Source organism: Meleagris gallopavo, chromosome 10, assembly GCF_905368555.1.
Source record: "Meleagris gallopavo chromosome 10, MGAL_WU_HG_1.1, whole genome shotgun sequence".
Lineage (NCBI taxonomy): Eukaryota > Metazoa > Chordata > Aves > Galliformes > Phasianidae > Meleagris > Meleagris gallopavo.
In genome coordinates this window covers 6,425,725-6,441,894 of record NC_139413.1, presented here as the reverse complement: position 1 = coordinate 6,441,894, position 16,170 = coordinate 6,425,725, and the positions used below count along the sequence as shown (strand labels likewise).

The window sequence follows — 16,170 nt, the reverse complement described above, 5'->3', positions numbered from 1 at the left end:
GATTTCAACGATCTCGTAAAGCTTTGCTTCAAAATTAATCTCTCTGCTTGATAGATGCACTCATGCGGATTTAAAACTAAACATTTAGCCTTAATACAAGCAGTAATATTTCAGCTATGCAAAAGTAGCCAGTGCAGTGCTGCAAGGACTGCGTTAGATTAAGCATTATTTGATATCTGACTACAGAATCATTAATAGCACATTAAGAAAAGCTTGAGAATGACACAGTGGAAGCAAGAGACAGGCAGATTGGACACAAACAGCAAGACTCATGTGAAAGCTAACATATATTGGGGGAAATAATTAGAAAGAGCAAACTGAGTTGGCAGGAGAAGCCCAAGAGGCAGAAATCGTAATTTAAAATGACCAGATATATGAGATGCGAAATTAAACATCAATATTTGCTAGACGTTAGAAAGAATAGCAATTTGATACAGATCTGACAGCAGAGACACAACGCAGAGCCCTCGCTCTGCATTCTGGGCTTTATGCAAGTTGCTACATGGCAGACCTCAGAAAAGCACAAAGGCAAACGACACGGATATAAGCGCTCACTAGGGTGTCCAGCTTGGAAGATGGCAAGTCTGCAGTAACAGAAGAATGGAGGTTGGGGCCAGAGGTGTTCAAGAAACATCTAGATGTTGTATTGAGGGACATGGTTTAGCAGGAAATACTGGTGATGGGTGGATGGTTGGACTGGATGATCTTAGAGGTCTTTCCAGCCTTGGGATTCTATGATTCCAATTAGCGTGGCGTCACTACATTTAAAATGTAAAAGTAAAAAGGAAGAAAAAAGGGTCAAAACATTGGGAAACTCGGTGAAGTTGGGGGCACTGACCTGTTACAGTTCCTCCAGCAGGATGGAAGCTTCAACTAAGCAGCTCTGAAAGATGTTCTACAACTCTACAGAAGAGTTCCTCTGTGTCGGAGGAAACCAATGCTGTGACAACAGATTCCTTTTCCCAGGACCACTTCTTATGGTCCATACCAAGCCTTGGAACCTCATTTATTTTCTCTCTACCAAAACCCAAATATTGACTCATAGCTATAAAAATGTGGTGGAATTTTCAACAAGTGGAACTCCTTACACCTTAACAGTTCAGGAGAAGTTGACCACAGTACCAAGCAAACATCTCATGACCCCTTCCAAGACTTATTGTGATCATCTGCTGCAACCACAGTCAACACTGCGGGAAGGGACAGAGCAAACAGGCCCTGTTTTTAACACTTTCCTTCCTCACCACACCAGTGTTGGAATAGGAAATCACAGTTTCCTCCTCTCAACAGCAGGCCCAAAAACATCCGTGCACAGATTAATGAACTTGGCTTGTTTTAAAACTGCATCTGTGTATCAGGGAGAAAATGGGGGTAGAGGGTGTAAAATGGCCAAGAACTCATCAATAAAGCTGTCATCAAACTGCATTTACACTGGCTGCTGTTATCTAAAAATACTCAGCAGACCCGTAACTGTTTGGGCACACGGCTCTCACGCAGCTCACGGACTGATTGAGTAATGACACCTCATCACCGAAAGATGTTTATTTTTAGAAGATTCAGCACTTTGAAAAGCACGCTGCCACGCATGCCTGGCACCCAAACACCAGCTGATGAAAGCTGACCATAAAGCTGCCAAGCGCTGCCCGTGCCATTCGCTTTGCACCAGCTAAACGGCTCTCCAACTACTAACGCCGTGGTTTCACAATCAGGGCAAATATTTTGAATGAAGTGAAAGAACTGTTGCTGCAAGACAGAGAGCACGTAGCTGGAGCCAGCCAGGGTGGGTGGTTAGGAGGGAGGACAGGAGGTCCCGTTCCTGCTGTTAGAAATAATTACTTAATTACAGAAGAAACTATAGGGAGAAAATATAGTCACAGCATCCAATTGTGGCTTGAGGAATAAACAATAAAACACAGAGCGTGGTTCCCTTCTATCAGGTTCTGCCTGTAATTTTGCCTGCATGCAATATTCTACCTTAAAGCACTACAAAGTCTTTGGGCAAGAACATTAAATAGACTCCTACTGGTGAAGCAGGTTCATTTCACAATCAGGCAGAGAAATTCCTGAGAATAATTTGCGAGGTGATTAAAGAGGCTTATGAACAGAAAGTGCCAGCAATGTATGGAAGCCATTGTAAGGCTGAAAGATTTATGGGACAGCCTAGACAAGTTTGATATCGTGTGATAAAAATAGTAAGATCACAGATCAAATCCCGGGATCCGGTTGCATACGTCAGGTACTCATTTACAATCACAAACTACAGAACTAGCTGCTTCCTACCCGTTTATCTTCTTTATAAAGAACTATGAGAAAATACTGCATACTCCGATTTCCAAATATGTGGTGGATTGTACAGTTAAAGCATAAGAGCATAATTTTCTATTAAAATTATAACTTTACAACATTCCTTTCACAATCCCACCTCTTTCCTTCCTGCATTGCGAGAAACAGCACTACAAAATACACGTATATCTTCCCATTATTTTGTTCTCTTGCTGCACTGATCTCAAGAGTAGGCCTAAAATGAAAGCATCTTCACCTAAGACTGCGAATCCAGGAATGTCTGCAGTCAGAAAGCTCCATTAATCAGCCAAACAAAGGCAGTTAAAAGATCAGCGATGCAGATACGTACATCTACTGCAAATGCATCAAAATGAGGCAACAGGAGACTTTATGGAAACGAACTCAAAGCCAGTGACAGCCTTGAGTATCTCTACTAGAATCTTAACATCTGCAGCACTGCATTTCATTACATTGCACGGGGTGTAATTTTTTTTTCAGAGTAAAGAAGTGCTGTCCAAAAAGCATAATTTTACTCTCTTCTCCCTCTTGAAGAACAGAATCCAGACAACAGCACATCTGTGTAAATGGAAGTCATTGAGCAGAAATCTTATCCCACATCAAAAGGAAAAACTGTAGTTACTAAAGAAGTTTACAGTAAGAAGGAGCCTCAGAAACTCTATTGCTGGAATTATTGTATAGAATATTCTTTTTGTCTTTCAAACAGATATGGAAATGAACAATGAATTGTTTGTTTACGTTAAAAAAAACCCTTCATTTTCTATTTCTACAAGAAATCAGTCTTTGCAGGCTGAAAGAGCATTTATGAGAGTTGAAAGGAAGGTTTTTCCATTTTCAGCCTCAGACATGCGTGTCTTTGAATCGTTCCTACCTGCTTCCTGTACTAAATCTAGTCAAGTGAGACGCAGACCAAGGAATCAATAGTCATGTTGTTCACGGCGAAGCTCCTATTAAGCTTCAGTATTCTTGGATAAAATAAATAGAGCTGCACTGAAGAGATAGCAGAAAAGCTTTGCCTGCTGCCACAGCTCTGCAGCACAGCTCAATCTCAACTCAATGCCACATGACTTTTCCCAATGCACAGTTATACTAGTGTAACAGAGGGATTTATGTGGACTTGAATATAGAACAGAAAATATTTGTATTTATCAAAAGGGGGCTAGTTTTGATGCATTATTCCACAACAGCTTACAGTGCTGGGAACACCTGCAGACACTAAATTCATTGCCACAATTAAATACCAGACAATGAATCCCCACGCAACCCAGCCAGATCCATACTATACACATCACAGTCTACTCATACATCTATTACGAAACACATTAAAAGACAAAGGTACTCAGCAGCCAAATCATAATTATGACATGCCCGGATCAGATTGGTCATTTTTCCTCGTCTCTGTGCCCACGAGCGAGCCTGGAAATAGAAGGACTGATAAGGCTGCCCATACTTCTTGCTAAATTTTAGCAATCTGAGCTATACATCTCACATATTCCATTATTTACAATCACAATCAATTTATTAACTGTGCCTGCTTACATCCTCCCCACACTTTCAACATGTTTGTTTCGGTACCGTTTTAATTAATGCTGCTTCCATTACCTAGCAAGGATGAGATGGCAGGAATGCTGAGCTGGCAGAGGAAGGAGTAATGAATGTAAATCTGACCTTCACTGGCAACTACAGTGGAATCAAACAGGTTGCAAGGACTCTAAATAATGTGCTGTATCACACATCATGTGATACATTGCACTGCTTCTTCCCTTCAGGTGGGATGGATACTCCTTTTGAAAGCTGAGGAATGCACCATGCACTTCCCTTCCCAAGTTCAGAATGCACACATCTACAGCAGCTTCTGTTATTTTTTTTTGTTGTTGTTGATTTGTTTTTGAACTGAATGTCCTTGCAACCCTTACAGGTTTACATGGGCAAACATATGAACTATACACACAACCGTTTTTGTATGCACATGTCAGTATTCTCAAACTGCTTCTATAATAGAACAGTTGTGACACTAAGTTTTTGTTTAAAAAGAAACTTCCATCTCTGTTAGCTGCCTCACGCGTCTCCCAGCTTGACAGAATACATGGCAGCAGAAATTAACACAATGCTCTGTAAAGTAATAAAGTCAATGCATACAAGAAAAGGAGGCCAAGCTAGGGTAGCAGGAACAATTCTCTGAACTGTATTAAGTATCATGACATTCCTTATTTGTTTTGAAGAAAGCAGAAATTATAGATAGTACTTAAAAAAAAAAAAAAAAGTTTTAAATGTTCAAGTCTCAAGCCTAGACATTGTTCTTTTCCTAACAAAAGGAGCTGAGCTATCCAAAATAGAGATAGAATGTCCTAAAATTCAGTGCTTTAAAATGTATTTACTCAGCACGTTCAGAAGAACTCCTGCTAGCCAAGTTTCAAGTTGGCTACATTTCAAAAGTTGATTTCCTATGATCAGGCTATCTGACTTACTCTTTAAAGCAAAGTGGGTTTTTTGTTACTGTTGTTTTGCTTTACAAACAGAGCCTGGAGAAGTAATACAAGAAAGAATATTTTTTCTCTCATTTCAGAAGTTAGGAAATCCACTTTCAGGAAGCCAATAAGATGCCTTTATTCAGTCCCAACTGATTTTATTCAGCCCCAAACTTATATTCCCCCACCATGAAAGCCAAGTCGTACCCAATCAAGGTTTTAAGGAAGTATGACAGGGAAAAAGAAGTCAGCCAAACCAGCAATGCAATTTGCTTAAGGTGAATACAGGGAAATTACATTTTAAAATAACAATATTTATAATTGCAACAAAATTCTACCCTAGTTTGGAATTTGTGCACAGAAACAACATGAACACAAACAGGCTTACTTGCATGTTTATCTGCCAATACAATAAGTGTACTTGAAATGTCTCTTCTTCTGTAGAAACACACCACCTTTGCTTCCACGTTTCCATTGGCAGTCTGAAAAAGAAAAAAAACGAACACAATTCAAAATCTGAACTGCATGCATTGAACTAGAACACTTCAGAAACTGTCAGGAATTTTGCCACAAGGGCTGCATAGGATCACCATTCAGCACCCTTCAGTTGGGCAGCCTATCTGAAACACTCTCTCCAGTGTGATCCATTCTAGAGTAGGGAAGTGGGGACAGCCGTTCACTCCTAACTATTTCTGCAGGATTGCCATTTTAAGCAGATACAGGTTTTTCAAGGGGTGACAAGTCACTTACCTGCAGTTACAGCACACCACGTGGCTACTTTTCAGGTGCAATGCCTGCATTTAGCAGAACACAAAAGCATTTTCAAAATTCTAACAAGATTTGCTGTGAAGCACAACAACAGAATTGAAGTTTAGGCTGTTGTCCAAACTCAGCAGGACAGCAGAAAAGCAAGAAAGAACCCAGTCATTACTGCTCTCGCAAAATGACTTCCATAGGTTTCTTTTCCCTGTCAGGGCTGCTGAGATAAAGAATGACCACCGCAATCATTCCAAAAGGAGAACAAAGGAAGCTGCATCCTGCAACAGACTGTACACCAGTAACAGTACACAAAGAAGTTCAGATGTTTGAATGATTTGGGATTTTTTCTTTTAAACTCTAAAAACAATATAGGTGATGATTTTCTTGTAAGATGATAGCTGCTGAACTGTGGAACCGGCGTTAGGCAAACTCTAAAGGAAGCACACCTACTGATTTGTAACAGACCCAGCCAACCTATTGTTTCTAAAATAAACCAATAAATAATGAAAATGCAACGTAAAAGAGTTGTATCCTGCTATTGAAGAGTCCTTGAAAACCAGAATGATGGCATACAGATAAGAAACTAGAAGACTGAGATATGAATTCCCCCGCTGGAAGTCTCCAAAAAAAAGAAAGACAGTGGACCTGCAATCTGTCCACAAGGAAACAAAAAGCAGAACTGAAATACACGCTTGCTGCTAATATGCAAATAGAGGAAAAGGTTGGCCTCTTATTATAAAAGACATACACGCAAGAAAAAAAGATGACAGAATATATATATGCGTATTTCCACTCCCATTCTACCAGTTTTTAGTGCAGAGCACGTAGAATTTCTGATAAATAAACCAGAACTTTCAAACTGTGATGAAATACAAATGCAGGAGTCATCTTGTAGCTGTGTGTTAACACGGTAGAATCATCCATTTCAGTTAGTCACCTGGGTTTTGTTGACACTCAGTGAAAACAACAGCAACTCAAGTAGTGCTCATTTCAACCTGAAAGACCCAAGCCAAAGAGCAGGTCAGAGAAACCACAACTCAGGAAAGAGTTGCACCAAGATGAGAGATCCAGGCTGGAAGTACCACATGTTCTTTTGTCTTTTTGGGGTGGGAGAGGTAAAAAGGAGGAGGAAAAGAAAAGAGACAAAAGGGCATGAGGGGGCACAAGAAACCTCTGCACACTTTCCTACAAAGTGGGGAACAAATCTGCACCCTGAAATACGGAATACAGCCTGTACTGGTAGCACACTGCTATGGATCCACGGGGAACACATTAAGGAAGTTCCTATTACTTCCTTCATGGAAAACAATCTACAGTGAAAAGAAGGATGCTTTAAACTTCTATTTCTTTGTCATGTTGATGCATTTTCTCTTCCAAATAACTGTTTCAGGAAGGCATGTTTTCCCCATCACTGATGGCTGAAGAAAATGCCTTATTTTTAGTCAGTTAATTCAATTTCACCACCAAAACAGCAACATTACATTCCTATAAAACAAACACTGGTATTAAGCCTCAAAAAGGCATGTTTTGGTCACACTTAATGCCTTCAGCACAGAACTTCCACCTCAGATAGATAAGTAAAATTTCAGCATCAAAGACTTCTAGAGGGCTTCCCACACGCAACCGATCACATCTGCTTTTTAGATCCAATGGAATCAGGCAAATAAAATAACACATTGGCCCAAAGGATGAATGAAGAAGACAGTCTGAGGAAGCAGATAACGGCTTCTTGTTGAGTGAGTTCCCCTCAAGAAATACCAAATGACAAAGCTCTCCATCCTCTGCCCAAGCTGTTACTTTTTATGTAGCACATGATCGTGGCACACAGGGGAAGAAGGGCTGGAACCCCATGGGTGGGTACAATCACCTTGAGAACGACCTACAGCTGATGCTCTGTCCTTTCCCATCAAGGGAGAACAATCTAGCAGGTCTGAAAGCATCCCAGAGAATGACGACAACATAAGTATTTTTAAGTTACTAATTACCAGAGATTTATTTTGACTTTAATCAAACCAAACAATCACCAGTTCAATTAGTATCAGAGATTCGATGACGAAGGTCATTTACCTTATTGAGTTCTTCTATTCTTCGTATCAAATACGGGTTACTCGATGAATTTTCAAAGTAGACGTAATCTAACAAAAAGAAGAAAGATTCTTTTAAATATGAGCTGCTAAAAAATAAATGAAACTCCCACATATTGAGCTGTTAAAGACACTGTACCAAGCCCACTTCTTGACACAAGCAGAAGGTTCCCATTAAGTCCCTGATTTTGAGCACAGAAATACAAAATCCACGCCATGCACTGGTGCAAACTGAAAGTCAGAAACTGCTTTTCCAAAGAAATGGAGCTCTACTGCCTGTCTTTACAACGACCAACTTCTTTCTCCCTCCGATCAGACCACTTCACTTGGATCACACTGATTTTTTACTCACTTCCCCCTCTTTCTCACCACCACTGCTACCCTTCTTCCTCCTCCCCAGCTCAGCTCTGTTGTACTGCCCTGCTCAATTCATACATAAAACTGCTCCATTCTTTCTCTCTCAGCTCTTCCTCTTCTTCCTGTCCTTTTCTACCCATGTTACCTCAGAACAACCTCAACAGAACTCAGTACAGAAAGCCACTCGGGTCAGTAATGCTTAGAGTTCCAAGCAGGAGAAACATTTGAATTAGCAAAGCAGTGCTTTCAAGAAATAAAAAATAAAAACCATATGCACCAAGTGAACAGCTCGGTATTGCCAAGCTCCAAGCCTGAACGCTCCTTTTTACAGATAGAGAAGCTGAAGGGCCCTGAATGGTGCGGGCCTCCAGAAGCAGGCACCAGCCTGGGCCAAGGAAGCGAGGAGCGGGCTCAGCTCACCTCAGCTCCCCACAGCAGCCACCCTTGCAACCCTCGGCCTGCTGCAGCTCTCCCATGCATCCGCATCTACGAAGATTCCTTCAAAGATAACACCAGCAAATTTCAGATCATTTCCCCTCAGATGTCTCAGTATTTGGCACAAAGCACCCACAGCCCCCCGGGGCTTGACTCAGGTAATCCTCTAAAAGGAAGATATCAGCAAGACCGCCAGTGCTAAGTGGGTGCTTGGCCATGCCCGCCTCTTGCAAAGGGAGACAACTGCTTAAGCTGTTGGCTTCTATCTTTCTAAAATGCAAAGCAATGCAGCCTTCCACTGCCTTAAGGGGCAGACAGGTCAGTACAGAGAGAGGATGGGGACAGAGACAGAATTAACAAGCCTCTACATAGCAGGAAGATGCTTGCACTTCGAGCCTTACCACAGAACAGGAAGGAAAGAGTACACTGGAAAAAAAAGGAAAGTCTAGAACAGAAAATTCCTGGCTGATAAAGAGCAAAGCAACACGTGACTGCCATTAGCAGCATCACTTCTGTGTGGTATGGAATGCTGTGTCACTGGGCTGAAGCAGTGACTGATGAGCAGGGCAGCAGCACAAGGCAGTAAGCAAGGACCCTCACACAGCTAGCATCAACTCAACACTTACATCCCTAAAACTACTCCAAAAGACTCTAATGTTTTTCTCAAGATGGGATCATATGCAACATACTGAAAGGCAATGTTATTACACAGATACTGGACTGCCAAGCTAGGATATGATCTAGAGACCACAGAAGCTGGAAATATTCCACAAAGGCAGCGAAACAATCATTCTGAATTAGCAATAAATGTAACAGACTTTATGCTCACATACGCTTATAAGACACGACTACAAAGTCGTTTGCCTCGTGCCCTATTTGTGCCTGCTGATAAGTCTGCACATGTCCAAGGAGAAGAAAATGAGGGGTACTGCAAAAGAACACACGCTGTCTAGAGGTCATACTTTTATAAGATTAACTGTGTCTGAGCTACCTAATAACCTTACAGGCTTTTAGGTGATCAAGTTGCAAAAATGCCCAAAAGCATTTTTATCCTTCCCAACTCACATTAGCCTTGGAGGCTCCGTGTGCTTTGTGGGGATGGGCCTCGCCAAGCATTCCCCGCAGAACCAGGGAGGCCGCAGTCAATTTCAGGCCATTTTCTTTAGGTAAGCTCCAGTTCTCCAATGTATTTGGCAGGCTGGGCCTGAAGCCATCAATCACTTTGCATTTTGGGTAGTACAACCCGTTGTGGTGCCCATTTGTGTGGCAGAGGCTGGGGAAGCCAAGCTGCTGGCAGCAGCCCCACAGCAGCAGGGCCACTCTGCTTCTGGCTGCTGTCTCAGCCTCCTCTTGCTGAGCCATCACCCGAGGAAACGTTTGGTTACAGAACAGATACAGTTTCAAAAGTGAAAGCCTTACAGCACAGTGCCGTCATTACAGGAAGCACAAAGCTGAAAGACCTGTTTGTGCTGCGGATTAGGAGACCCAATGCACCCAGCAGTGTGCAGGAACCAGCTGACTTACAACAAATTACTTGCCAAAGTTACACCTATAGAAAATCAACAATGCAGTTTTCCAATTAATTAAATGCTTGTTTCTCCCACCTGAGCAGCCCTCACCATGGCAAGCTGCTTTTCCCCTCCTGGAGGGTGTGCAGGTGGTGTGACAAAAGTGTCTGTGCAGTCCTGAGCCTGTAGGGATTCACTGGGAAGACAACGTCCTCAACATTAAACACACCAGCTTATCACCCCTGTGCCAAGTGTGCTGGTGGTGAACAAGCATGCAGCCCCTCCTGATCCTATCTGCTCTGATAACATACTGTAAAGCACCTAAAAATGACTTTGAAGATGTGTGCGTACAAGGATATGTGGTATGCTCGCCTCAGCTTCCCCTTCTCCAAGAAAAACCATGACTTAAAAGAAGGCTGAAGCTGCCCAGGACACGAGGCAGGATACGTGCAAGGAAAGGGCAGCTGGGCTTCGTTCTGTAAAATAAAGGCTCTACACCACCACAATCAAATTCCAAGCACGCATCTCTCTACACACACATGCAGAAGCAGCTCAAGATTGCTTTGTACTCAAGGAAGCTCAGCCTCACGTATTCACAAGGCATGGCAGAAGTCCACGTTCTCAGTTTCACACTAACTTCTCCTCTGTTGCCAGCAACAGAACAGAGTATGATGCCGTTCCAGCCTCCAGCAGCGAGAAGAAAACGTGGCTAATTCACCAACGCTGAAGTACATGTTGCCAAGGCCTCACAAAACATGCACCTGTACAAAGATGGGCTGAAGCTAAGAGGCAGAGAAACAGAAACGCTGTGCCTATGCACTAACACAGAGCCAAGGTGGTTCATCTGCCCCAGGTTTACTAACTCATCTCCTTCTCGTGCTTCAGCTCTCATTTCTAGTGGTGGGTTGCCTTGGAGAAGGTGATCAAAGCCACGAGTATCAGGAGCAGGCTTTTATCTCCCAAACTACAGAGTGCTCAAGAAGCAAGGATGATGTACACTCCCATGTGGTAAACAAGGCATTTTGTGTTAAATTTCCTTCAAAACATGCAGAACTTGGCTTGCAAACTAACTTGCTTATTGGAGATGAATGCCACACCTCAGTCTTCCTCATCTGCTGCCAAAGATCCAGGGTCAGTAATCCCAAAGTGTAACCAATCTGTGGCAAGGTCCATGCAGCAGCCCCACACATCATGCACAGACTGATGGAAAAGCCGATACCAGCCTTCCTCACTCACAGATACTGACAATCAACCAACCAAACCAGCCACTCGGAAGGACCTGTAATGGTTATGGACAAAAGTGAGGTGTCCCCTACTGAGCTCCTTGCTCATGGTAAGAAATGTTCCCTACTCTGCTGGAACAGAATGTATCTAAGTTATGGACACACAGCTTGCTTGGACAAACAGACAGCTGCTTTAACTCCGAAGCATGAAGGGATTTGGAACCTCCCAAAGGTCTTCTGTTCTTTGTTCTCTGTCATGTCAAAGAAGGGGGGGAGAAAATTCCCATCATACCTTTTTTCCTTTTTTTGTCCAATCCTCAGTGAAACGAGGTTTATGCAGCCCCATTAGCCGTGCATTAGTTCTTCCCTCCCATTTGTTAAATCTCAAACATTTTGCAGAGGAACAGAAGTCTCAAAGATAATTAAGTTCTGATCATGGATGCCTATCTTAAAAACGGAGATACTAAACGCTACAAGATAAGTGAGCAAAGCGAGACAGACACTCAGAGGCACTAAATGGCTCCCAGTGCAGAGGCAATTAATACCAGATTTTAAGCAACTCCCCAGAGGCCCCACAGCATGAGGGGGAGTTATCAAAGCACTGCTTCCTTCTGTGCCCCCCAACACCACTGCTGTCACCGCAGGTCCTGGCCTCAATCAGCTTTGAATTGATTCGCTGTAGGCAAGTACAATCCCCAAAGTTTGCTGTCTCTGCCAAGGGAAGCAGCAAGTATTCTGCTAGCAGCAGCAATCCAGACACTCAGGGTCATGGCTGTGGGCAAAGCACAGGGTTCATACTATGTCTTTCCCAGCTAAAGAGCAAAATGACAAAGGGATGAGAGGAGAAGAAGGGGAAGAACCACTTTAAATTAAACACACCTTGTATAGAAACTCAACACTATTAGTCCTGCACAGAACTGCTTGCTCTTTTCAACACAAGGCAGATCTGTGGAAAAGCGACAGGACAGCAACCTGCTGCAGCAGTGAGAAGAGGCTGGGCTGTCAGTGGGACCTCACAGGGCACCTCGGTAAGATCTGCAGCACATCCAGGTAACTGCAGCTTGAGGGGCTGGTGGCAGGGCAAGGGAGGGAGACTGTGTGCAAACAGGACTTGAGTGAGAACACAGGACGTGAAATAAAGCTTCCAGAGTACTTCCCTAAGGGTAAAGAAGCAGTTCTGCTCTTAGAAATCAGTGTTTCATGGCAGCATGACGACGCCCATCCCAATACTCCAGCTGTACCTGAGGCACATCTACACCCAGCACCCAGCTAGGAGCAACCAGCCAGCACCCTGCAGGAGGGAAGCACACTGCACACTCCTGGCAAACCGCTCCCTTGCTTTACATCAGATATGTAAGCATGATTTGAAGTCCTCTGAACACAAAGCCTGTTCTGTATTACCTCTTCCAGAACTTTGGTTCCCAAGCACGTAGCTAGACAAACATTTTCTCCGTTAGCAAAGTTGTGAGCCTACGTAACTCCAGTTGTGCCAGCAGACCTTTATGCGGGCTGGTCTTTAGCACTGCCACAGCATGACAGTACATAGCTGCAGGAGCAGGGTTCCTGTGCCAGGTCACACACAACACGGATCCAGTACAAAATGCTACCACAGCTTGGCAGCTGTTTCTTCAAACAAGAGCGCCAGAGGCAGGAGAAGCCTACATTTTGTCTTGCTTGCACCTGAAAGCTGCCAGCTAACTTCTCCTTATTGAAGTTAACCTTGTACATCAATGACAAGTCATTGTCTCAAGAACACCCCTCCTTCCTAAAGGCAAACCTCCTCTGTTGAGTCAGGCCAGTTCTCATCTGCCTCCAGAGTTCCTGGTAAATACAGCACTTTCCTTGGAGGTATGCAGCTGCTTTTGTGAGGCAAAGCAAGTAAACCAGAAGTGATTAGGCTCTTCTCTTTACATGCTGAATTCTTTGTTGAAATACAAGTGGCTTCAATGTACCTTGAGGCACTAAATCAAGCGGGATCCATTAAGAATCCTCCTTTGAAAGACCAACATGGCACAAATGAAGAGCTGTGGCATCTACTGAAGCTTCTCATCTTCAGCCTTATTGTCCCATTTGGTGAAAGGTGTGGAAAGAAAAAGGTTGCCAGAAATATTCAGAGCTTATTTTATCATGCTGAACATCCAGCACTGGTTCAGAAGATCCTGCAAACTGCCACACTGCAGGACAACACAAGGAACTCACTATCTGCAGCTGGAAGTAAATTACATTTTTCATCTAAGAACAAGGATTTGATTCCTTTTGAACCGTGGTGTGACAAAGTTCCTTTAGAAATAAGTTTGCAGTGTTTTTTATGTGAAAATCTCCTCAATGCCTTTTCCTACTGAAGCACTTTCTTACGTATTAAACAGTTACAGTGGAAGCTCATTAGTTCTTGTTAACAACACAGTCCAACAGACCAAATTTGGTTTCACAAGTTGAGAGGAGGAATCAAATGGGACTTGAAAACATGCTTTGAAGCAGGGCTTCTTTGCATGTGAGCTCTGCAGCAGCCACCTCCAACACATGGGAGACCCAGGGCTGCTTTATCTCAAAGGAACACCTTTCTCAGCTGTTCCAGTTACCTGACTTCCAGCAGAAGCTCAGGCAACGCTGCTAGAAGGCTGGCTCAGCTCCCCGCCGGGGGATGCAAGGAACACCAACTTCACAATGCAGTAAGATCCTGGTGCTGAAGCAACACCGATGTAACAGATCACTTCTTGTCAGAAGATGAGCAGAACCAAATGGAGGTGATGTTCACCACTGTCCCAGCTGGGGCAGGGAGCAGCAAAGCACGCTGCCTCAGCAGAAGCCAGCAGCCTGCTCCCACCCCACTCTGCCCAGTGACTGCAGCCTTGCAACCAGCAGAGCTGCACAGAGCAAAGCATGCTGCAGGCCTGGCCACAGCACTGCCACTCCATGCACCTATCTCATGGCTCAGTCCGTATCAGGCAGAGTTAGGAAGGCTGGAAAACACAAGACCTCACATTTCTGAAATGTGATCAGTTAGAAAGCGCCCTGTATTTGCTAGGATTGCTGACTGCATGAACCAGTTAGAAAGCTGCAAGAATTGACTCTGATTTATATTATCTTCACTGGTTATTTAACACTTCTGACCACCAAACCTACCCTCAGATCAAGTTACCTTCAAACTTCAGCTTAATGTTAATAAAGGAAAAAAAACCCAAACCCAAAAAAGATAGCTCACCCTTCATAAGGAATACAGAGCAGTGGAGTGGTGCTTCCATTAACCCCTCCTGCCATCCATAATATCTACACACTGATAATAAAGGAACAGGAGAGGGCTTTACACATGTGCCTTCATTAATTTATCTGGATTACATGCTTCAGGTCTGGGCTCAACAACATGCTTCTGTGCAAGCTTTCTTCATGGCTTCTCTGCACCTCTGCTCTCTAGCAGGAAAAGACAGAAAGTTATTACTGACATCATGATGATATCAGGAGGACCAATTCAGTCACCTGGCAGCAGCTCCAGGCACCACTATGGGTGCCACAACCATGAGCTGGAGTGTGGATGCCACGAGCCTGGATTCGAGGCTGTGGTACGTAAACACAGGCCAAACCTGGTCCCCAGGGATGCATTACTGACACCCTACAATAACAGGATGGTAACATCATGCTGCCACTCTTATAAACTTCAGGGATGGTTACACTGATACAAGAGATGCACACACAGCAGACAGCCACTCTGACATCAGGTGGGATCGGACAGCAGCACCAAAGAGGTGGTGGAGCTTCGTCACCAAGCAGAACTTTGATGCCCGCACCAGGCACCAAAGGGCCATAGCCTCACTTACACATGCTGGCTACATCTAACACACTGAGACGTCCCTGACTCACCCCCAGTTGTGAACATGCCATTCAAGCACACCTTACCTACCCTGCAGACTCAACAGTCTCAATATTTTGTGGCGTAGCACACTCCCAAGCAAGAGGCTAACTCTTAAAAGTCAAGAATATATAAAAAGCTTCTCATCTAAAGGCATAAATTGACGTCTGCCTCAGCAGAAGGCTGGCTTCAGTAGCTCTGCCCCCCCTGCCCGTCCCCTTGTTCCCAGCCCTCCCACTGCACCCATTCAGCTGTTCACACAGTCCCACGGGGAGCAGCACCGGGTGCCTGATTCAGATTAAAAATAATCCAGGAAAATCACATTGGGAGAGGAGGAGGAAAGGTGGAAGGATTTCAGTTCCTCCAATCAGAGCAAGATGGAAATGCAAAAAAAAAAAAAAAAAAAAAAAAAAACACAACCAAAAAACCTGTCGTTGTGCTGCATCAAAGGAATAACACAGCAGCGTAAAGCTGCAGCGGGGCTCTGTCAGTTCCAGCAGTACTGGAGTTCAGCAGTTCTGCAGCTGAACTCCTGGGGAAGGCGCAGGGCAGAAGTGGAGAAGCTCGCTGACCTGCTCACCTCCAAGCAGCAGACAGCACCTCCTGCAAGGGGAGGCAGTGCAAACAGCTGCCGACTGCGTGCTTCACGCTGGCATCTGTCAGAGAAGCGCAGTCCACCTACTGGATCGCGAAAGCAAAAGCCCACAGCGTTTCACAACCAGGCCAAAAGCGATCAGCGCACACTTCCAGGAGCATTATTGATCTACATCACACAGGCTGCTGCTGGCAGCTGTCGGGTCTGCAGTTCACACACGCGACTCGTAACCACAAGGCCAACAGCGGATTATCTCTTGGATGTTCTTCCCGCAATGGGAAGTACACGAAGTGACCGTGCACAAATCCGTTGGGGATTTAATCCCGCCCTGGAATGCACACGCAACTTCAGCACACAGCCATTCGCGGGAGCCACCAGCGCCAGAGGTCAGCAGCAATCCAGCAACGCAACCTCCTGGCTCAGGACGGGGCCGCCGCTCAGAAATGGCCGCATCCATCCACACGTGGAGCTCGGCAGCACACGCAAGCAAGGCTTCATCCACAAGCACAACAGCCGAGCACAGGAACTGGCCACCAGCCAGCTCCTCGCCCTCTGCCTGCAGAGGTTATGGAGCAAAGCCTGTACACCAATCCCAAGCA

The 16,170-nt window shown here is 44.4% G+C and overlaps 1 protein-coding gene across 4 annotated transcripts in view; it reads right to left on the bottom strand.

Annotated features, from left to right (window-relative positions):
- MTA1 (metastasis associated 1) overlaps positions 1 to 16,170 on the bottom strand; it is a 70,828-nt gene that overhangs the window by 52,657 nt on the left and 2,001 nt on the right. For all 4 annotated transcript variants that reach the window (XM_085231494.1, XM_085231492.1, XM_085231493.1 and 1 more), the window contains exons 2-3: positions 7,593 to 7,660; positions 5,155 to 5,248 (exon numbers count right to left, since the gene is read on the bottom strand). In XM_085231494.1, coding sequence (XP_085087620.1) covers positions 5,155 to 5,248; positions 7,593 to 7,660 — 162 coding nt within the window. The remainder of the gene's footprint in view (positions 1 to 5,154; positions 5,249 to 7,592; positions 7,661 to 16,170) is intronic.